The sequence below is a fragment of the Harpia harpyja genome, chromosome 5, assembly GCF_026419915.1.
Source record: "Harpia harpyja isolate bHarHar1 chromosome 5, bHarHar1 primary haplotype, whole genome shotgun sequence".
NCBI lineage: Eukaryota > Metazoa > Chordata > Aves > Accipitriformes > Accipitridae > Harpia > Harpia harpyja.
The window spans coordinates 54,904,984-54,927,345 of record NC_068944.1 but is presented as its reverse complement, the minus strand read 5'-3'; the positions used below and the strand labels follow the sequence as shown (position 1 = coordinate 54,927,345).

The 22,362-nt window shown below is 41.5% G+C and overlaps 1 protein-coding gene across 1 annotated transcript in view; it reads left to right on the top strand.

Moving 5' to 3' along the window:
* NIPAL2 (NIPA like domain containing 2) overlaps positions 1-22,362 on the top strand; it is a 57,959-nt gene that overhangs the window by 24,885 nt on the left and 10,712 nt on the right. The window contains 4 exon segments of the mRNA XM_052788566.1: positions 1,125-1,296; positions 11,601-11,660; positions 13,655-13,776; positions 20,373-20,469. Coding sequence (XP_052644526.1) covers positions 1,125-1,296; positions 11,601-11,660; positions 13,655-13,776; positions 20,373-20,469 — 451 coding nt within the window.

Genomic DNA, 22,362 nt, shown 5'->3' with positions numbered 1-22,362 from the left:
AAAAGAGGAACGACTGAGACTATGGTGTATCACAGACCTTACTGTTTGGCCCATACTCTGTAGCATAGCCTACAGAGTAGAATGGGAGTATGTTTACAACTTCCCTGGGGCTCTGCAGGGAGACTTCCAAAATCAAATATCAACTGATGGAGAGAAAAATGTAATTTACCACTATTTATACTACAATAACCGTATCATTTGGTTTCCAACTTTTTGACCCATGTGCAGAGAGGCTGGTGAGGAATCTGAGAAAGGAAACTATTCTGCAGAACTAATGTGGTAAACATTGCATCCTTCCCAATCATGACACCTTCCTGATGGAGACTGCCTGGACTCTGTTTCAGAAGACCAGTGTGATCAAAGTCAAATTATCCTGTTATATACAGGTTCTTGCTGTACAGCCAGAGAGACAACAATTACATGTGTCAATGATACCTTCTCCAACAAGAAATGTTGATGAAGTATTACTTGAGTATATATTATACCTATTGATACAGGTATAGCTGGTTTTCCTTCTGAAAATAATGCTTTACCTGAGATCTTCTTCTAAGGTCAAACAGAAGATTGTAGCCAAATCCTAAATTCTACCTAATTAATTTAGAGTCCTCCCTACAGCAGATGTGATTAAGTAAGTGCGTGCTGCCTTTTTCCTTTTGAAATTGTATTTCTGGCAAGGATATGTATCATGGAGCAGAAGCACCAAGTTGCCTGGTCCCCTTCTCGCGGTCTGTTGCCACAGTCTGATTCTGCCCCATCTCCTGCCCTTGAGTGTTTCCAGATTCAGAGCACAGCTGCTGAGCTTTGCTTTGAGAGAAGAACAGAGGTGCGCAGTGATAGCTAGGAAGCACTAGCTAGTATTCAATTCATATTTTTCAGGTTTATTCAGAGGTCTAATTTTTCAGTAATTTCCACCATGGTTAAGAAAGCACGCATCTGAAGCAGCACCGAGTTAACACAAAGCAGTGTGTCTGCAACAACAAGCTGAAAGTCATGTTTAAAAAGAAAACCTTGACACACCTGGAATTTGAAGTTGACAGCCCCTTTAATTATTCCACTTTTGTCAGACATAAGAACACAATGGAAGCCTTTCTTTTCATGTCTGTTCCTAATAATTAATTTTCTAGAAATGCGCTCATCTCCGACTGGCTTGTGAAACAGAGCTGAAGCCCTACTACACAAGCAAGCTATGGTGGTGTGGGATTACCCTCCTGGGGCTTGGAGAGGTGGGCAATGTCACAGCCTACGGATTTGCCCCTGTTGCCCTTGTTGCTCCACTGGGATGTGTATCTGTCATAGGTGAGATGGTTTGCCATTTCTTGCTTGGGTACATACTTGTTTGTGACTAGAGGAATAATACCACAGGAGCTGCAGCAGGAACACAAGGGGAAAATGTTAGTTTTGTGGTTTGAAAAGAAATTATTTATATAATTACATGAGCTGACAGTTGAACACAAACCCTTTAACTCAAGAGACTCTTCTAATATCTTTCTTTTTCTATAGTTTTGTCATTTTTGCCACTCTGTGCTCTGCTAGTTCCTGCCAGTTGGTCACCCAGTGCTGTACCGGTGTTACCAGCTCTGCAAGCCCTCGAAGTGGGAGGCTGGCATCCTGCTGACTGCATAGAGCTGTGGTCTGATCCTGAGTACCTACAACATGTTTTCTTTGTTATCGTCACACCAAGCAGTTTCTGCTCCCTGTCCCCTGTCCATCACCATGATTCATGCTGACATGGGCAAACTTGCTTGACTTTCTGCAGTGTGTGACAAAAAGGGCCTAGAGATTTCCTGAAATGTTTAGCTCATTTATGGACGTTATCAAAGTTGTTCAGTTGTTCCTTCATGTGCAGCTTAATTGGACTTTAGCAGAATTCTTATCCTTAGGACCCATTTGATATGAACTTACTCTCTACTTCATGTGGTTTCTTTGTAATTAAGGCATTGACAGGTGTGAGATGTCTGTTTCTTTCATAAAGAAACATATATTTTAAAATATGTTATCATATTGTGTTAAAGCAAAGCAGAGTGGACAGGGCAATATTGTACAGAGGCTGTGAAAGCAGGAATACAGAGTGCAGCTGTATCCCTTAATCAAGTTGCTCCATATCCACAGCTGAAACATCTAGGGCTGAGATATCACAACAGCTCTGCATACACTGGAGCCCATTTGCTTGCTATTGACAAGTGATAACATTTCATGGTCTGTCTCTAGCTACTAGTTTCATGCTTGGAAGTGACATTGCAGTGAGTGATTCTCCATGGGAAGGTAGAAAAATGAATTCTCTTCCCGGTGGACTGCCTGGCTGAAGTGGAAGGAGGCAGCCAACAATATATGGGTGCAATTTAGCAAAGAGATATTGGGGGAAGGAAACTGCAGGCAATTTACTGTAACCTTTAATGTTAAACTATTGCAGAATTTTGGAGAATGAGATATAAAGCCACAGTAGTTCACCATTATAGGAAAGATTTCTCAAAGAAAGGAATGAGATATTACCTGAGATGAAAATGTAAATTAATATGACAAATCCTGGTGTGATTTTCATGGCGGTAGTTATATCTTTAACAATAGTAGACATTTCCAGATGTCTCTGAATATAAAGGAACATTGACCAATCGAATTTGTTGCCCAAACTGAATAAAATGCAAATATAGAAAACTAGAAAGAAGAAGTGAGAAGCAGTGGGAAGGGAAAAAACTCCATGAGTTATTAAACTGTTGCAAAGAAGAGGTCACATTTAGGGCTGATTTTTATCTGGGCAAATTCCTTCTTTACCTTTGCAATATGCAAAGAAATGTTGCGTGTTTCCTCCGTTCTCCATTTCCCCTTACTTATAACAAACACCAAGAAACCATTCTCCTAACTGTTATATCTTATCAAAATTCTAATCCACTTTTTTTTTTTCTTTTTTAACTGACCCAAATTGCTTATCCTGGAAGACCCCAGAAAGTACTTTAATATTTTATATTCCATTCCCATATATCAGCTGACAGTATCCATTTCATAGCCCAAACAATAGAGATATCTGAAATTTTATTTAGTCTAGCAAACATTCCCTTAAGGAAGGGAAAGTAAAAATGATGTAGGCAGCCAATTACAACAATAACTTCCCAGTAACACTTCCTACCACTAGATACTTTCCTGTCTTCTGAAATTAAAGCCAGAGAGAGAGATCATCCTTTTAATTTTAGAAGAGTTCTTCATTTAGGGCAATGACAAACTGACCAAGACACATGTGCATCATCTGCTAACAATGGGGCAAAGGATAGTTTAGGCAGCAGGTCTTCCAATTTAAAAGATCAGGCAATATTTTTCTCATTAAGTTGTGGCTTGGTTTAGGTAGTGGAGGGTGGACTTTGTACAGTCTAGTTGGCAGTTGATTTGAGGTATTGTTGATTGTGTGTCTTTCATAAGTTAATTTTTTAAATGAAGAAATCAAGCACTTGATAACAAACTCAAAATCTGTATCTGAACCCTAAGTCCACCCTTCTGATAAGCATTTTTTTTCCAGATTTGGTGTCAGCACATCCCTGTCAGCTGACTCTCACTGATATTGGGTACCCAGTACCTATGGTGTACTGAGGGGAAAGGTGCTTTGCAGTATGCCCAGTCATCTAGGGGATTCTCTAAAGATCTCCATCACTCTGGGTCTGCATGGAAAGTTTCCTTTGCTTGGAAACCAGGGGTTTGGAGGAGGATAAGGCAGACTGGAGTCTCTGCCCAGAACAGATTTGGGCTGTACCCATCATATGTCTCCAGACCTCTGAGACGGGAAGCATCCTGCATCTTAAAATAGATGGAGCCAACATCTATTATGCTCTGCTACCACATTTAACTGCATCCAACTGAATTTTGCATTTAACCCGGTACCAATTAAATAGTGAAAAGTTTGTGCCTCATTCTATTGAGCTGGGTGTTTCTGATGGCTGATTTTAGAAAGAATCCAGCACCACAGACCATGAATTGGCATGACACCAGTAGATTTTATTTTTTTTTCTTAGAATTAAGCTACAAAGACTATATTTTTCTTCTTACACAGTGGAAGTATTTCTGTGTGTGGTTGCAATGATGCAAGCTCTACATCTGTTGAGGGTTTTAAATAGTTTGAGAAGACAGCAGTTGTTTTCTTCAAGAGGAGAAATTGGTAAATTTTTAATTTTAAAGTGGAGGAGTAATACATGTTTAATGTGATCATTAAAAAGCTTTTTATACTTAAAAATTAAAAATCATGTTTTACATGTAGCTCGGGTAATTTTAGGCTGCTGTGGTTTTTAGCTCATTGTCTTGCTTTTGTCTGCAGAAATAACTTGGGGGTGGAGGTGGGGATGAGGAGAGGCCAGTGGTATCAGAGATCATTTCTTCTGCAGTTTTCATCATTCTGTAGAGAGCTGGTTTACACTTAACTCGCTTAGACTGATGTTGAGATCCCTTTGCATTTTTATATGCTCATTCTAAATAGCTGTGGGGCAAGAAATTGCTTTAGGCTTTGAAAACTGATATCCCTGATGGTGCTTTAGGAAAAAGATTCTTAGATATTCTTGTAGAAATGGATTTCTCCCACTCACTGTAATGTAACATCTTTGTGGCCCAAGAACTTGGGATTTTGAGAACTCTGTTACTAATGAGAACTAGGAAATATTCACCAGACTATTTTAAAAATACTTTATTTGTACTTGTCTAGAAGATGCAACAAAAGGATTTTCAGGGTTCTTCCTTCTCTCTGCAGTGTGCATGACCTATAATCCATTTTCCAGAATTAAGCTCACCTTAATGGTCTCTCTTTTGAGCAGTTCCTCTGATATTTGGCTTGCTTTTTTTAGTAGGATATTGGCATGAATCATGGGGAAAAAATGTTTCATGTTTTGTCCACCACTTTTCCAGTACTAATATTTAATCATGTTAGAAATGTTACATGTTCAGTGTGCAGGATAGCTATCAAGAGGTCAAGCACCAACTGACTAAATTCTGTAATATCTTTCTTTGTATTCAGTGCACCATTAATATCTACCATATAAACTAAGAATAGGTTTGAGTAGTCAATTAGCTGTGACGAATTTTTTCCCAGATGTCTTGGGCAGAGCTAGCTCTCTGTTCAACTCTGGCTATGCATACAGGTATTCTTTAAGTTTCTCCAAATCTGTATTAATCCTCCCTGACACAGAGCTCTGGCCCTGAAGGAGACTCAGGTCCCATCAGGTCTAAATGCATCCATCCTTCTCACACCTGGATCCTCTCCCCTGTCTACCCCAAAATGACCCACTGTAGGTCAGCAGACTGGATTTCCTCGAGCTCCTGCCCTTCCCTTAAGCAAGACAGTGTATCTGAGACGTAGGCAGGAAAAGATAAAGGAGGTTTTAAGCCAATAGTCTCAGGGCAGGTTGCTTCTCAGGCATGAATTGTCTATATGCAGACTCCACCATGGAGATGGTGCTATGGACACTCAAAACCAGCTGTGATTTATCTGTCAGTGCCTGCAGAGTGCACATGGACTTGCCTGTCCTCGTGCTTTGTGCATGGGCATTAGGGATCATCTGTGCTCCCTGTCCTTCTGTCCTCCCCAGTAGCCCTTTGAATGGGAGAGAGATATTTCAGTCTGCTCCAAGGCTGTGAGCACAGCTCCTTTCTCCAAACCAGCTCCTTTCCTTCTGAATATGCTTAATAAAAATGCTTGGGCACTTTTTTTTCTAATTTTTTCACACTACCCTTCAGCTAAACCACATTCCTCTCATGACCAGCAATCTCATCAGTTCAGCCTTTTTTCTTGTCCCCTTCTTAGTGTGCAGCCTCTGGATCCCCTGAGGAAATACTGGTACTTGCCCAGGAAGGCCTGCTCCCCATTCTCTACCCCCTTAACCTCCTGCTCATTTGAGCTGCAGTGATCAAATGAACTACCTGCCTCATCACCTCTCCAGATCTTCCTGATTGTGTGGCAGACTACAATAGCTTGAGTTTGGGGATGGATTAAAACATCTCCAAGTGCTTCTGTACTGTGATGGTGCTGAATCTTTTCAGCTTGGAAGGTAGACTGAGGGTCTGTCTGTATAAAGGATACTTTAAGGTCACATCTTAAAATGTGACCGGCAGCAACTGCATCCTCACACCTTGAGCACTACTCAACAGATTTAGTGCAAAATCAACAGGGTGAGCTTAAACTGCTCCATTAGATGGAGGCAGACCCTTAAGTTGCATAAAACAGCGTAAACGCTTGGTCTCAAAGTGAAATGTTTTTCTTGTTGCACAAACTGGGAGAGGTGCAAACATTAAACAATAGTCTTCAAATCATCACTAGTACTCCTCCAGTATTTCATCCGGACCACCAGTGAAATGGGTACAAAAGTATTCTGCAAAATGGGTGGGTTTAAATGCCTTTACCTGACTGAATCAGTTAAGCTTAACAGAACAAACATTTGAGGCAAATATTAAATTTTGTGTTTTTATTGGAAACTATTGGACAAGACAGAAGTAGTAAGAGCAGACTATGCATTTGTGAGGAGAGTACTAATCTATTTAAAATAGTACATAAAGCTCATCTAAGAATTGAAGAGAGGAAAAGGAAGGATATACTAGTATTTGAAGTTATGAACAGTTATGAAAGGAATTATTTAGTGTAAAACCTGACAATAAAAATAGAAGTAAAAAGATGAGATTCATAAATAGACTCAATACCAGGAAAACAACTTAATAATGAAATATACTTATTTGTGAAATAGTTTTGGGTAGGAAAAATAAGTGATGGACACTCCTTCATTAGATTTTTTTAAGGCTGGCTTAGACAAAATACAGAAATGCACTCTATGGAGCAGTATATATTTTCTATCTTTAACATCTGTGATGATTGTGTATTATCCCTTTCTTAAAGAGACAAACAAGAAACAATCCTAACTGCAGCTTTCATGTCTAGGAGGCAGAGGAGTTGTTTTGTGAGCTGGGTTCTCACCATTCAATGTCTGCTAGTGGCAGAACCCACATATCACACTACTCTTTATTTCTATTTGTGCTGGAGAAAACCTACATACGGAGATAATCATAAACGATCACTCTCCTAAGAGAATGAGCAGATGACTAAGCTATGTGTAGGACTGTTACAGCCCTCCCTTAAGGCACTTAATTGCATATCATGCAGAAAATGGACATTTTCTACCATTTTTTCAATTTAAATTGAAATTCATATGCTGCAGTAAATATATATTCATTCAATAATGTGAATATATATTCATTCAATATATGGTGAATATATATTCATTCAATAATTAATACAAAACAGCCTGTTTTCTGCTGATGTATGAGAAGATGAAGTTGTTTCAACCTAACAATTAAGCTCCTGAACAAACTCTTTTTGTCCTATTTTCTACGCAATAGCTTTTATTTATCATTATTTTGATGTAGTGCCACGTCATAATATTTTTCATTTGAAATACTAACGCTGCATTTCCAGATTGAAGAGTTTCATGAGCCTTCAGAAAGGCTCTGTCATATAGATACAGATATTTTACAGGACCTATTTACTTCTCAATTTGTGGATATTAATATAAGCATGACGCAATCAAGGCATGAAATGAACTCGAGGATTTCATTAGGATGTGTTGGTTCTGTAAGGTTTAATCTTTAACAGATCATCTCCCAGATTTTCTGCCTTTCTCTTGATCTAGCAGGCTATCTGCCACCACTCTCACTGGGAGTAGGATCTGTACCTAGTTTTGAAAATTTTACCTTAATAATTAGTTAAAAAGCTAAAAATGTTCTGATTCACCCAAAAGTGTACAAGTCTTCTCAGACAACCAGGGATGCAGTCTTTGCTTCAATGACTTACAGGCTGACAATTCGAGCTTAGAGTTAGTTATGTGCTGTATTGCTAAAACCAGTGGTTCAAAACCAATGAGGCTTCTGAACAATGATAAATTGCTTGTTTTGTTGCCAGCTTACACTTCAACACAATTTTTTGTCTGTATTTCTGTATTGTTGTATTCTCTTGCTGACCAATTAAAAAAAAGAGACTATTCCTCACTCTAACACAGATCTCAATCTCTATAACTGTCTATAGCTTTTAAAAAAAAAAAACAACCACCAAACAAATGAACAGTTGCAAAGACACATTAAAACTTTTCAGCACAGCAGTTGCCCAGGTTCCTCCATCTATTAATTCGTGGAGTTGAACATAACGTTCAGTGATTTATTTCCCACATCAGTATAATGGTGTAGGAGGAAGAGGTACACAACTTCTGTGACAGAGGGTGAGCAAGAGGACCCTGGCTTGGGAAAGAGAAAATTGGGGCTGGGTGGTAGGAAGTTAGACTCACACTGCAGTGATGGGGCAAAATCATGGTGATGGGAAAGCGGGCTAGGAGGAAAGTGCGAGGGTGTAACATCACTGGTAATGAGGAGAAGTGGGGAGATGGGAGGCACCTTGCCTGTGGTCTGAGGGACAGTGGGAAAGGAGTGGAGAGTCTGGAGAGCTGAGCCCAAGGGTTTCAGCAGGGCCGCATTTAGGAGCTGAATTTGGGATGCAGTAAGGGCTTTAACTCCTATATCCAGTAGGCTTAGCTTGGCCTCTGGATGCCCACTTACTCTTCTGCCAAGGGTTCACAGGGTCCTAGGATAACTCAGGTTGGAAGGGACCTCAGGAAGCCCCTAACCCAACCTCCTGCTCACAGCAGGGTCAGCTCAGAGGCCACCAGGCAGAGAGGAGCTGGTGGAGGGAATGTGTTGGCCATCTAGCATATTGTCTTAAACTGCCTTTTCTGGAGGAGTTAATGTCTTAAGCAGCTAAATGCACCTGAGACTGTAAGCTGGAGCCCAAAGGAGTTAAAGAAGAGGGGCAGAGCAGCTGTGAGGGCTGTACATTTCTCACTGGGCTCCTGGAGTACACTTTGGTGCCTGCCGTTTGTCTTGCTGGCCAGGGAAAGCTGCAAAGCCAGCAGAAGGCAAAGCGAGCAAATGCCAGCCTGCGCTCCTGGGGCTTACAGGCTCCCTTCATACCCCTCTTTCTCTGGCCCATCATTTCTAGTGAGCCACTGTCTGTGTCAAGATGATCTGCCCTTGGTTTCTTTGATTTAACCTGGTTGAAACCCACCCTGCAAATTGACTAACATAAAAGACTATTTAAAAGTCAAACTTATGGAGCTTAAATCCCAGAAAATTAACAAAATAAAAATAAAATTAAATACTGTGTTAGCCAGTGTGTAATAACGAGGTGCTCTCTTGGCTGTGCTACCATAAATTGCTTCAGATTCAGCCCTGAAGGTAATAACCAGAGTTTGCCAGGCTTCTGATCAGTCATGTATGTTCTCTAGCATCTCATCGGGTCTGTGTAACTGTTCTGTACTTCTTCACTTAGATTTACCCCATTTGCTTTTCTTCTTCACTTGAATGCATATGAAGTGTTGGTGGCTTATCCACAGGGACAGTTGTCTTTTGTGTTCAGTCTCTCCTGGGTCTCACTCTTCTCACCTTGGTGTTGCACCTCCCCTCCTACTTCAGTTTTTCCTCCAATCCCAGATGGCCTAATATATGTTCTTAAAACCTCTCCTATTTTTAGATTCCTCTACATATTACACATCATGAAGAGCATTAATTATACATACATTCTGTTAAGCTCATGATCTCTTGTGCATTACCAGCTATCTCTGGAGAAAGAGCTTGCTGCATTTGAATGCATTATTAAAAAGTGGATGACAGGTTGAGTGACAAGTTTCGTTATCTGGCTGCGTTCCAGTGCCTCCCTGTGCCCACTGCCAGCCTCAGAGGTTGTAATCCCCCCAAGCTGCCATTTGTCATCTCCAGAGAAGTAGGCAGTGGAATTTTAGGCATAACTCATCTCACCCCAAATTGGATGCCAACACTGGAATTGAACCTGAGACTGCATTTACTAGATCTCTGCTGAATGCAGAGAGCCCAGACAACAGGGTACTCGAAGAAAACCCCAAACCATCACTGAGGCATCAGTTCATTAAGCAACAGGTCTTTGCTGTGACAGTGACTGCCTAGGTGGGCTGAGGTGGGGTTTGGGAGAGCTATGGCAGCAGGGAGACAGAGCAGTAATTAATTTCTGCACTGCCTTGGGTTGATGCTGCTTCTTTCCTGGTTTATGTCCTCTTTCTTTTCTAAAGCTAGGTAGCTCTGCTATTACCAATGTTGCCTGGATACCAGTGTCTTTTCTCCAGCAAAGTTGTCACTGAAACATTGATTAAAGACAACCATGTCAGGCAGCTTACTTTCAGTGAGGCATTTTCAGTTGAAGATTCTTTTATTGCACTTATTCATTTGCATATATCTCCATCACTCTTGATACAGGTTAAATTTATGACTTCTGCTATAGCTGATTTTTTACTGACTGGATGACAAAGACATGATGCTGAATTTCAGTTCTCTGTTTACCTCTTGGTATGAACCTCTCTAGATTTATCTAGAGTACATCTACTAGCTAACCACAAATTAAATTTTCCATCAGAACAATAGAGATAATGAGGCAAAGATGGTTGTGAAAAGGTTGATCTGTTATTTCAAGAATAAACCAAGAATTTCATGCTGTAGGCAGGAATAGAGCTCTTGTAACAGCACCCCATGATTTAGGTTCAATGTGTCTCTTCACTGTCCCTCCCAGGCAGTCTTTCTTTGAGGTTTCTATATGAATCTAATATTACCAATGCACCTCTCCCAAAGGCCTTTCCTCATCTCTTTTACATAGGAGCTATTCAGCCTCTTTTGCTTCCCCTTAGAGTTAGATGTTCTAATATGTGCTGGAATAGAGCCATCTCTCCCAGGCGGCCAACAGTCTCATCCATCTTAAGGCCAAACCCCTTCTTCCCTCTCTAGCACATGTCCACACTGAGCTGCTTACCAGAAATGCTGGCCTGACCACTACTGCTATTCACCCACCCACTGCTGCCCATCCCGAAGAGGCAGGGCTAGGAGCTGACAGAGGGGGAGATGCAAGAGCTGAACAAGGGAAAGACTTGCCCTGGGGACAGGAGGTCATTTCCAGGGCTTGCTTCCATTTTTCTCCTTCCTCATTCATTACAAGTCACTCTAGAAGACCATGGGCAGTGCTCCTGTATGGTACATATGTTGGTTCTTCCATGTGCTTTTTTGCAGACATCACGAGCACTCTCTTAGTTCATACTAAATACTATGCTTTTGCAGTGGCTTTCTTCCTCTTGATTGTACTGCTGCTACTTTACTTATAAGCCTCTAATACATTGAAGTCTAAAGAAGCAGAATTTTATCCCTCTATGAGGCAATTTGCCTTGAGCAAGTCCATATAATGAGTTGGCAGCAAAATGGGGAGTGAAACGTTAAGGCTGATCGGTGCCCAGCTTTCCTGACACTTCCACACATGACTGAATCAGAGCAGTTTAAGCAGTGTCTGTGTGGGAGACGGGAAGGGTATCGCGTCTCTTCAACCACGTAAGAGCCTGCTGGATACGTTTAAAATCTTGTAAAAACTGAGGGTTGGTTGGTTGCTGGAATGGACTCCTGGCTGGTTATATCATGGTATGGTGCAACAGCAACAGCCATGAGATAAATTTAAACTTGGCCCAGGGCAGCTTTTTGCTATAGCACTTGATATTCTAACAAATACAAAAAATGTCTTTATATTTCTGTTCTAGGTAGTGCATTTATTTCTGTCTTATTCCTAAAGAAGACCATGAGGGCTTCTGATATATTGGGTAAGTAAGCGTTTGCTAATATGGACATGTGTGTCGCCATATGCTTAGCAAGCTGTAACTCTCACGCAGCCCCCCACCTTCACACTCCCACTTTCCCAAGCAAGTATTTCGAGGCAGATACTTTCAAAATTGGGAAGACGTGACAAAAAGAGAGCGAATCTTCAGTGTATGTGGAAAAGACTGCATTCCCAAATCCTCTGCTCTTATAACCATAACTCATTCCTTATGTGTCCTTATTGCTCAAATTTATTTTCATTGTCTATTTTTGCCGCTGAGGTTGTATTTAGTATAATCTTTATGAGTACAACACAATTTTAATAAAAACAATGAAATTATTGAGTTATTCATTCAAATATAAGATTTTTTTTTCTTACTGCATAGACATTGCACAAAAATTCCAGATCAATTAAAAGTGACAACTTCCCTTTTGGTATTAATTTTAACACTTCAAAGAACAAATAACCATGTTGTCAAGTGTTTTTTTGGGAAACATGGTCTTCACTGTAAAAGCATGTCAACTTTTTGTCTGCGTCCAAGATTTTTTTGCATATCAAAACTGCCTAGCTTGAACACAGTAATAGTGAGAGGCAAGCATATTTCAGGCTTTGGGCTTTACACCAAGCCACCTCAGCTGGGAGAGTGCGCCTGATGTTGCTGCAGGGCACCTGATATTTCTGTGGCGTTCCTAGCATCTAGGCTTGATTGTCCATACTGCAAGGAGGACATCCCAGCTGTTCTCATGAATGTTCTGGAGAGATCTGTTCATTATTGTTCCAGAAATACCATATAATTTTTATTTAGGTTTGGGATCCAAGTTTACCAGCTCAGCTGCTACATTCAGAATCCCCCCTCCATTGACTGATCATGTTTCCCTTATGGCCTTATACATTGTGTGTTGCTTTAACTAGTGTTCAGCACTGATTTATTTTATTTCTGTGAGTTCAACTTTGCAAGAAGGATTTAACAATGTTGCTACATTCCATAGGAATGAGCTGTATGATGGGAAATATGGTGATGTTTTTGCAAGCACATAAATATAGAACAGTTCTGCTTTTCCAAAGGAACTGTGTGCGATATCAGTGCCAGCAAAGCCCTCCGGATGTGCTTTGTTTTGTATTCCTGAGCCTTGTATTCCACACCAATTTATAGGTTTGCCAAGAATTTTAAAGATTACTTGAAAAAAAATTGATTAGCTAATATCTTCCTTAATCCAATACAGTTTATGAGCTCAGGATCGTCTCACTTCTATCTTGATACCTCAATGAACATCTGTGTTTGTCAGCTGGCTGTCCACAAGGCAGAACTTCCAGATTTTTATTAAAAGCACAATAATGCAAGTTTGACCTTGAAAAGGGGCCCTGGCAATCTAATGGCTGAACAGTCTTTTGCAAATCAACCTTTCATAAAACAGTTCATAGGTCTGCACATACAACGGGGTGCGGCCAAAATGTTGGCTTCATGACAGCTTCACGTAAGCATTGGACTGGAACATATGTCTTGTGCCTAATGTTTCCAGGGCAGGTCCATAGCTGTTGCAGATCTCTGTGGCCACACTGACTTTGGGAGAGTTATGTTTATTTACACTGGTTGATGGTCTAGCTGTCTGCCTCAGTAAGCAGCTTGTCCTTTTAGTTTAGGATAAGTTTATGTGATCTCCTTTGTGCCTGTGAGAAATACAAAGGATCGATTGTCCTTTGTCATGCATTTGGTATTAGAATAGAGAATATTTGAAAATGCATTGCTGAGTTAGAAACCTAATTCATGAGGCTTTACTGACAGCTTTTTTCATATTTCTAAAATCCTTTGAGTCTTTAATAAGAATTGCACTAGATAAGACCACAAATGCAAGACAACCCAATTACCTAAGCCCAGATCTGATTAAATGGACTTAAATTTTCTTCTAGAAACTATTATTTCCAAATCAGCTGGAGAGCAAGGATGACCATGATTACCAAATACTGTATTACCAAAATAATGTGTCCTTTTCCTTAAAGGAGGAACACTGACAGTAACTGGGACATACTTGTTGGTGACATTCGCTCCAAGTGTACCCCAAGAGCTCACAGCAAGACGAGTACAGAATTACTTAGTGAGCTGGCCTTTTTTGGTATATTTGGTGAGTATCTGGTTCATACTACTCCCTAAATCAGAAAAACTGGGGTTATTGGGCTTTTTGGAGCATTATGAATTAGTGGCAGAAAAACTGGTCCTGAAGGTAAATTATGTGATTTTTCAAAGGAGAGAGAGCAAGTCGCTGGGTCATCACCCAGTCCTCAAGCTGAAAATATGGTGAACCAAAAGATGTCTTTCGAACTATATACCAGGGGAAAGTCACAGTTGTGCAGGATTAACAAGAATGGAAAGATTTGGGGTTTTGGTGGGCTTGATGAAAAATCAAAGTGTTGGCACTGCTTATATTTCCTATATATGTGTTCATGCCACACTGCATGTACATCTAAGTTACAATGCTTTTCTGGAATGTGATGGACTTGTGCTTTTAAAAAGCTATGTATTATTTATTTATGTATGTTTATTAAGCGATGTATGCTCTTGGTCCTGCTTTTTTCCTTCATATCACTCTGGTTTATCGTCATGTTGTTAAGCCTGGCCAAAAGGAGCTTTGTATGGAGTTGAGATGTAGAGAGGTGGCCTGCATTACTGCCACTCAGGTTAATCTGAACCTGAGTTTGAATTCGAATACAAAAATACCATTTTGATTAAAGTATCTGTATACAAACTTCAAATACCATACATCATCTTTGATGTGTTTAACTAGCATCAGGAACAAAACTAGAGTGAGTAGGAGGAATTTTTCTCTCTCTTTTCCTCTGGAATGCTGAAAATGTGTTCCTCCAGCTGAATGTAAAAGATGCAATATAGGAGCTTCACAAACAGTTACTTTTTTCCTAGTAAAATGACTCACTTGGGTTAGACTATTAGTGCCCAGGCTTTTTTCAGTAGGAAGCTCAGTTAGAAAGGCACTGAGTAGACATTTTAAGGACCTTAATCTTTTAGCCAACCTGCAAACTTTACATACATCTAACTATCCATGAAAATGCTGATTAAACAGAAAGTACACGCTACCACAAAAAATGTTGATCCTCTTGCTCAATTTTTTGTGCATTTTAAAAGCTCCTGAAAGATGTCAATACAGCTCAATGGAAGAAATTAATGATCATGCTGCATAGATCACAACACGCACTTTCAGTGAGGGGGTAGAGAGGCTTTTGAAGGCAATGCCCAAGAGTTTTGGAATACTCAGTAAAGGTAGCTTCAGCCTCACCAAGAGCTTCAGCAAATCCATCTATTCAGCAGAGGGAGAGGGACTTCTTTAGGAGGGGGTTCAGAACAGGGGGCTTGGTGTTCACTGGAGGACCCTCTCTCTTTCCTGCTGAATATCTCCCTCTACCATGCAGTTCCACCTATAGATACTAAAACAGCCTGGCATTTTAAGCACTGATTTAAAATTGCTGAGTCACTCAATTGTGTAGAGGCGATGGAGGGAGAAAACTCCCCATCCACTCCCAGTGACACCAGAAATTTCTGTGCCATATGCTGTTCGCATTTTCTTAAAATCAACAGGTTGTTGGAAAAGGGCTTTTGCCCATCTGAGGACTTTTTTTACTTTATATCAGGAAAAGTTAAGAACACAGTTGAATGCCTAGGAACACTGTGCTGTATTCTTCTTAGGATACATTATAAGGAGGTGGTAGGTAACTTCTGGACATTCTTTCCCCTCTTCTCTTTTCCCTGCCTCAGCCAGCATCCAATTCTGCATGTACAGCACGGGTTGCAGGGAAGGATGGAGCAAGTACACAGCAAATCTTGTTGACTCAAAAAAATATCAAGCTTTATTTGTTCCTTCTGCTCCCTGGATTCATCTGTTTTGAGCTTCCTCTGTCTAAAGAAGAGGGAGGAGTGAAAGGCTTCACAAAAGACTCTGAGATACCAGCCTGATTATCCTGGTATGCTGCTGGAAGTTCAAGCAAACCCTGCTGTAAACATTCTCTTTGGGTAGGGAACTAGCTCTTCATAATTGTTTCTAAAATGCCTAGTACAGGTTGGCTGCCGAGATACAGAAAAGCACAGCAGAAGTTGCAGAGTTTCCAGCATAAATTTATAGAGAGGAGACAGTACAGCAATATAATGCAGTCCGACAGTCTTTCTAAAAGTAGCCCCAAAGTGTGGTCTGCTGAGAAATACAAAGCCCCAATGGTACAAAATGTTCTGTGTGGGTGACAAACCATCCCCATGTGGCACTCCACTGGCATCAGAGGAGTTCTGCAGAAATAGCCTCTAGTTCCCACACAAGACAACTTTGAGTCACCTTCTGAGACTTTGCAGTTGTCCTGGTTTCAGCTGGGATAGAGTTAACTGTCTTCCTAGTAGCTGGTACAGTGATATGTTTTGAGTTCAGAGCGAAGAATGTTGATAACACTGATGTTTTCAGTTGTTGCTCAGTAGTGTTTAGACTAATGTCAAGGATTTTTCAGCTTCTCATGCCCAGCCAGTGAGAAAGCTGGAGGGGCACAAGAAGTTGGCACAGGACACAGCCAGGGCACCTGACCCAAACTGGCCAACGGTGTATTCCATACCATGTGACGTCCCATCCAGTACAGAAACGGGGAAGGGGGGGGCAGGGATTCGCCGCTCGGGGGACTGGCTGGGTGTCGGTCGGCGGGTGGTGAGCAATTGCACTGCGTATCATTTGTACATTCCAATCCTTTCATTATTGCTGTTGTCATTTTATTAGTGTTATCATTATCATTATTAGTTTCTTCTTTTCTGTTCTATTAAACCGTTCTTATCTCAACCCACGGGTTTTGCTTCTTCTCCCGATTTTCTCCCCCATCCCACTGGGTGGGGGGGAGTGAGTGAGCGGCTGCGTGGTGTTTAGTTGCTGGCTGGGGTTAAACCACGACAGCAGTAGCATAATCATGTCTGAGCAAGAACGACTATCCTAGCTTGGTTTTTTTCTCTTTTGCTTATGTGCACTTTAAGTCACTACAGAAGACATCAATTACAGATGAAGCTCTTAGGTTTCTCTAAACAGAAGCATAGTGAGTATTCAGTTATTAATATTTAATCTCTGTAAAATCAGGTTCAAAGCATTTCTGCTTTCTGTCAAAGTGCCTAGAAGTCGCTCCTGGTTCATTGGTGCCTATGTTGCTGTATATCCCAGAAAAACAGTTGAGGCAGACAATTTTGTTCTGGTGCCTTCTGGTAATGCTTAGAAACATGGAAAACTTCATGATTATAAAAAAATGTTGATGAGATGTGGGCCTGAGGAGACTTCAAAAGAGATTAGTTATAATAGCAAAAATGATTGTAAGCAGGTCAAGTTCCGTCAATTCCTCTAAACAGAATATTTGAAGCTGATATAATCTACACACTTCTCATTCCTGGACTTTGTATTTAACACTACCACAGTTATCAGCTATGAGAGCGAGCACTATTTTGGGTAATTCTCAGGAGGCAATCATAGGCAACAGCTGGGGCACCCCAGGAGGGTCCCTGTCTGTGTGAGGTCCTGTTAGGCGCCACGCACTTTGCTTGTAGCGTGAATCAATTTGATGGCCTATCCCTTGTCTTACAATTAAAGGTGACCTGTTGGTGGGTCACCGAGCAGCAGAGAACCATGGAAGAATGGTTTGGCTGCTGGGCAGCACAAGGTGAGAACTAATTGTTTGAATTTCATGCTTAGTGTGTGACTTGACAGAGCTGAGTAAACTTAAGTAACAGCCCTGAAAAGCAAATACCAGCTTTCTCCCCAGGTCTGGCTACAGGACTGTCATCTCTGGCCCTACACCACTGCTGCTCTTGGGGCTTCCCCAGGAGGTGAAAGCAGCCAAGCACACAGACCTGTGCACCCCTTCCAGAGCTGCCATCAGGAATTCTTTTGTGTCCTTTTGATGGTTTTGTTTGGCTGTTTCCTTTCAGAAGTGAGTCTTCTTGGTGGGTTTGTTTGCTTTTAAACAGGAGGAGATCACAGTGGAGCTTATGGTAGCTTTAGCAAGAGGAGAGCTGGTGACAGGATGAGGACTGATAGAGGGCTGATGGACAGAGCCAGCAACAATGACCTGGTTCAGTCGAGGTCAGTGGTTCTCAGCACTACCTGCCACTCTGGGGGTTGGAGTGAGGTGGAAGTGGGAGTGGAATGCCAGAGCTGGTGTGACAAAGCGGTTTGAGCCAGCAACTGTCCCTGGGCTTGGTTTTGAGTGATTGTTCTTGCGTAGTTTGAAATCTAAGTGACAGGGCAGATGATGGTGCTTCCCTCTATTGGCATTGTGATTAAAGTTGTCTAGGGGATATAAAATGAATCAATATCTGAGGTGTAGCTGGCTGCCTACAGTAGGGCTGTCTCACAGGTTTTTGCACACTCTGTGGCAACCAGTCCAAGGGTCTGGGAGAGGTGATGGGTGCTCAGGTTTGCACTGGGGGGAGAAGCAGATCTCATAGTGTTGTGTCACCTGGTGCCACAGTCCCATCATCCTGTGTGCCAATCCTGAACTGGTGCATCATGGAAGAGGATACCTGGGACATTCCCGGAACTTCTTTCTTAGCCTGGGTACATTTCCATGTGGGGAATATTTACGTAGCACAGGTTTCTTCTATTCTCTTAGCAATTGTTCACTGTCAAAATAGCAACTGAAACTATTTGGAGGCTGCTGTAGCTGCAGCCTGATAATGTGATATTCCCCTCTGGCCCTAAGATGTGTTTGCCAGTGGCATGAAGAGCAAAGCTGCTACCTTTACTTCTCCTCTCGAGTTTCCCTCAAAAACTTGTCATAGTTTTACACAGGGAGGCCAAGATGAACTCACATGTCTGCAGATCTTAACATGACTTCTGCCTTGGTTCCTGATTTAGACATACTCAATGTTACACCATTGAATGAAGCTGGGGAGGCTGGCCAAGTTACTTATTGTGAGGGTGAGGCAAAAGCCTCTTTTCTACCAGCTGGTGGCCAGCTTTCACCTCTGGGTGCAAGCCTGGTGGGGAGGGATGTCACGCTGGAGGGAGATGAGACCAGCACTTCACAAGAGATTGCAAAGATTATTAAAATGCTTTATTATATTCAACATATTTTACCAAAAAAACCCCCACCCAACACCTTTGCTTTTTTTTTTTTAACCTTGTGATAAATATTTAACATTTTTTAAAGAAAGGTGGTATAAAATCCAAGTTTGTGTTTTTAATGTTCTGAAATGCAATTGTGTCTCGGTTGTCTTTGGGAGCAATGGATCAGCGTGAAGGTAAATAAAAAATGAATTAAAGCATAATTATGTTCTGTTCATATTTTTGAACACTACTAAACTGGGGGAGGTGTGAGTGTGGCAGAGAATTTTAGTAACTGAATGTAGCTGATGACTGCTTTCCTGCTGCAGTCACTCTCCAAAATGAGAAATTGGCTATGTTACATTATATAACTGCCACTAGTAACTGTTTAGTCGCTTCTTTGGAAATTTCATCAGCACAGCACCCAGGTATTTTCGAGTCTAGTGCTGCCTTATGGCAACTGTTGGTTGAAGAGTGGAGTGGCATTATAAAACATAAAATAGTATATTGGTGACAAAACCAAGGAGATGATAGACATGAGGTTTTTCTATGACTTGTTTTGTTGGCAAAAAATTACAATAACCAGATTCAGTAATGATGACAATCTCATTTTCTGTCTTATTCCCCCCCATTTGATTACTTTCCAACCTGCACAAATGAACTTCTCTTTCTTCAGGCTGTCTCTAAGGCTACCAGGCTTCTGAGCACCTCTCAGTGCAGAGGTCCATCATCCCTGTTTTTGTAAGTTTTCTGGGCTTCACAGAAGCTTTTTGGCTCTTGCACTTGCTGTTTTCTTTAGGCATAGAGGGGTATTTGGGCAACATGGGTAGGAGGGAAAATACGCTTTTGAGATAGCAAAAAGTAAGAGTTACTAAGGGAATCTGCAAAAATTAACGGCAAGTCAGTAAATTTAGCTGTCTGTCATTTAGCTGTCAGATGTTATTGAAGGAGCAAGTTTGGACCATGAACAGTGTGGGTAAAGCTGCTTCAGCAGCTGCAGATGTCCTGCAGTGTGGTCTGTTAGTGTGTCATTGAGCTTTTCAAGGTAAGCTCCTGACAGTTACCTGTGATTTGAGTACCACCACATGAAATAGATGTTTTCCTCCTTATGATGTATGGCAGAAAGTTTGAACAAAAAGACAGTGTTTGCGGGGAGTGGGTGTTAGTAGGACTGGGCAGAAGGGCAAAGAGTGTAGCAAAAATAAGCTTGCATGTCACAAAGAGTAACACTAAGAATACCATAGCTAGAAGGAGAGACTGCTGTTCCTCCAGGTAAGTGCTTTACTCCATAGGAATTATAAAGTGAGTTTCTGTAAGAATTATTACCAATAAATATGGGTATCTTTGCTGTTACATTAAAAAAGTCTTCTCAATGCAACCAGTGACAAAATATAGCTAGAAGTGCAAAAACAAAACCTAAGGAAATCAGAAATTCTCAGTTTAACTTTTGCTATAATAGAAAAGATAAATGGCAACAATTCTTTGATAGCTTAGTCAACTGGCAATAAGGTTAGTTTTTAGCAGAAGATGCTTAATAAACTAATTCTCCTTTGAACTGTTAGAGCAGAGAAAATGAATGTGACATCTCAAAGACTTTGAATGAAGCATTCATTATATAGTTTCACAGCTCTAACTTTCTTCCCTTTTATTTTCAGATCTTAGAAATTATAATATTCTGCATTCTCCTCTATTTTTACAAAAGAAAGGCTGTGAAACACATCGTGGTTCTGTTAATGATGGTAGCACTACTGGGTAAGAACATATTATTCACTTTAATGTTCCTGTCCATTACTTGATAATTCCTTGTCACTCAGTCTCCCCAGCTAGTTTAGATTAGAGCCATTTCAAAGCAGTGAGAGGAGAATCATTGAAACATTTCACATGATTCTTACTGTGGTCTCTTTTTGAAGAGAAAAACTGATTATGAAACATAGTTTCTATGCTTATTGCTGGGACTATTTCTTTTTACAGATTCCCTGAAATTAATATGCTCTGTGCAATGGTATTCTGAAGCCTTTTTTAAATAACACTTTAGCTTTAGATCCCGGGAAAGCGGACTGTTTGAAACTTTGTTCTGGAGAGCAGGCTAGCTGTGAAAATGAGTTCTTTAGAACAGAGCAGCTTAAGACCTTGTAAGCACTCTGTAAACAAATGCGGAGATATGCCGTGACTGTATGGGAACTTTTACTTTGAATTATCTATGCCTGTTTGCATATGCAACATTTCATACTTTACCACCTTTCCAGAAGCATAACAAAAACTCAGTGAGCCACTGAAGTTTGCCTTCTGATTAACGTTGCCACAATCAATGTGCAGGGAAACAAGGGAGATCATTTTATCAGGCAGCTTTCAAGAAAGTTAAACTTGAATCGGTTTTGAAAAATGTCAGGAGGCTATCTCTAAAGCTTCACCACTTGCAGGCGTATGTTAAGAATTTGTCACCACCCTGTGTCTTCTCTTGTCCTTGTCTTGTCACTTCTCCATGAAACCCTGATGGGACACCACATTTCTTTGGATAAAGTGAACAGTGCTTTTTGGGACAGTCTTCCCATTTAAGTTTCCCAGCGCTAGGAACATTAGGTTCTGTAGCTCTGCAGAAGCCTTGAAAGATTTCCATGCTCCCTGCATGAGGCAGAGATGGAAAAGCCCCAAAAGCCTTCTGTCTAACTGTTCACCCGCTCTTGGTTTGGAGGAGTGAAGTGTGAGTCCAGCCATCCCCCAGCTCCTAGCACAGAGCCTAGGAGCTTTGGCAGAGCTCGCCTGAGCTGCTCTGCAGCTTCCAACCCTGCCATGAGGAGCATGAAGCACTGCATGCTCCTGAGTGATGAGCGGGTCCAGCCTCCTTGTTGCATAGCTGGAAGCCTGAAGATCCCCAGCTGGGCTTCTACAATTGACTGCTGCACTTCTGGGCAGACCCACCGTGATGGCTGCCCGAAGCAAGGTCAACACATGGTTCTGGGAGACCTGGGCCGTTGGGCTGCATAGCCCTGCGTGCTTACTTTGCTGTGGAGCCTGCCAGCCCTGATGCCACCAATGCCAAAAGGACGCATGGAGCTGCTGAACAGCAGCGGGGTTGCAAACCCGTGCCCCAGCAGGCACTAACTGCAGTTTGGTGGTCAGGCTGCAATCAACCAAAAATACAATTGCAGCTGGTGGCTGCTGAGGTTTTGGTGAGCATATGCAGCTTGAGGAAAAATGTGTCATTATTTCTGCTCTATTAAAAAAGACACAAACAAACAAATCCTGGTCCATGGGAACTTTTGAAATACTGACATTTCCCTCAAGCAGGAAGCCCAAAACTGTGGCTGGCTCCAGTTCCTGCAGCTGTCCTGCTGCCTGGCAGTCCCCACAAAGCTACACTTTGAGCCTTCTGCTTGGTCTCTGACCTTTCTGCTGAGCAAAGTGATGGGGGGGGCTGAGAGAGGGCCCAGCAGCTTTGCTCCCAGCTGTCTGACACGTGCACTGCCCTCAGAGGGCCCTGGCTGTGGAGGAGGTAGATGAGGCTTGGGGTCTTGGTGGCAGCTCGTGGAAGGGGATTTCTGCCTTTTCTCATATCTGCACAGATACGTTCCTGGTGGAGGGTTCGTACAGATGTAAATTAAATGTAGAAAGGTTTCTTTAAAGAGAGGGCAGCCTTTGTGTTTC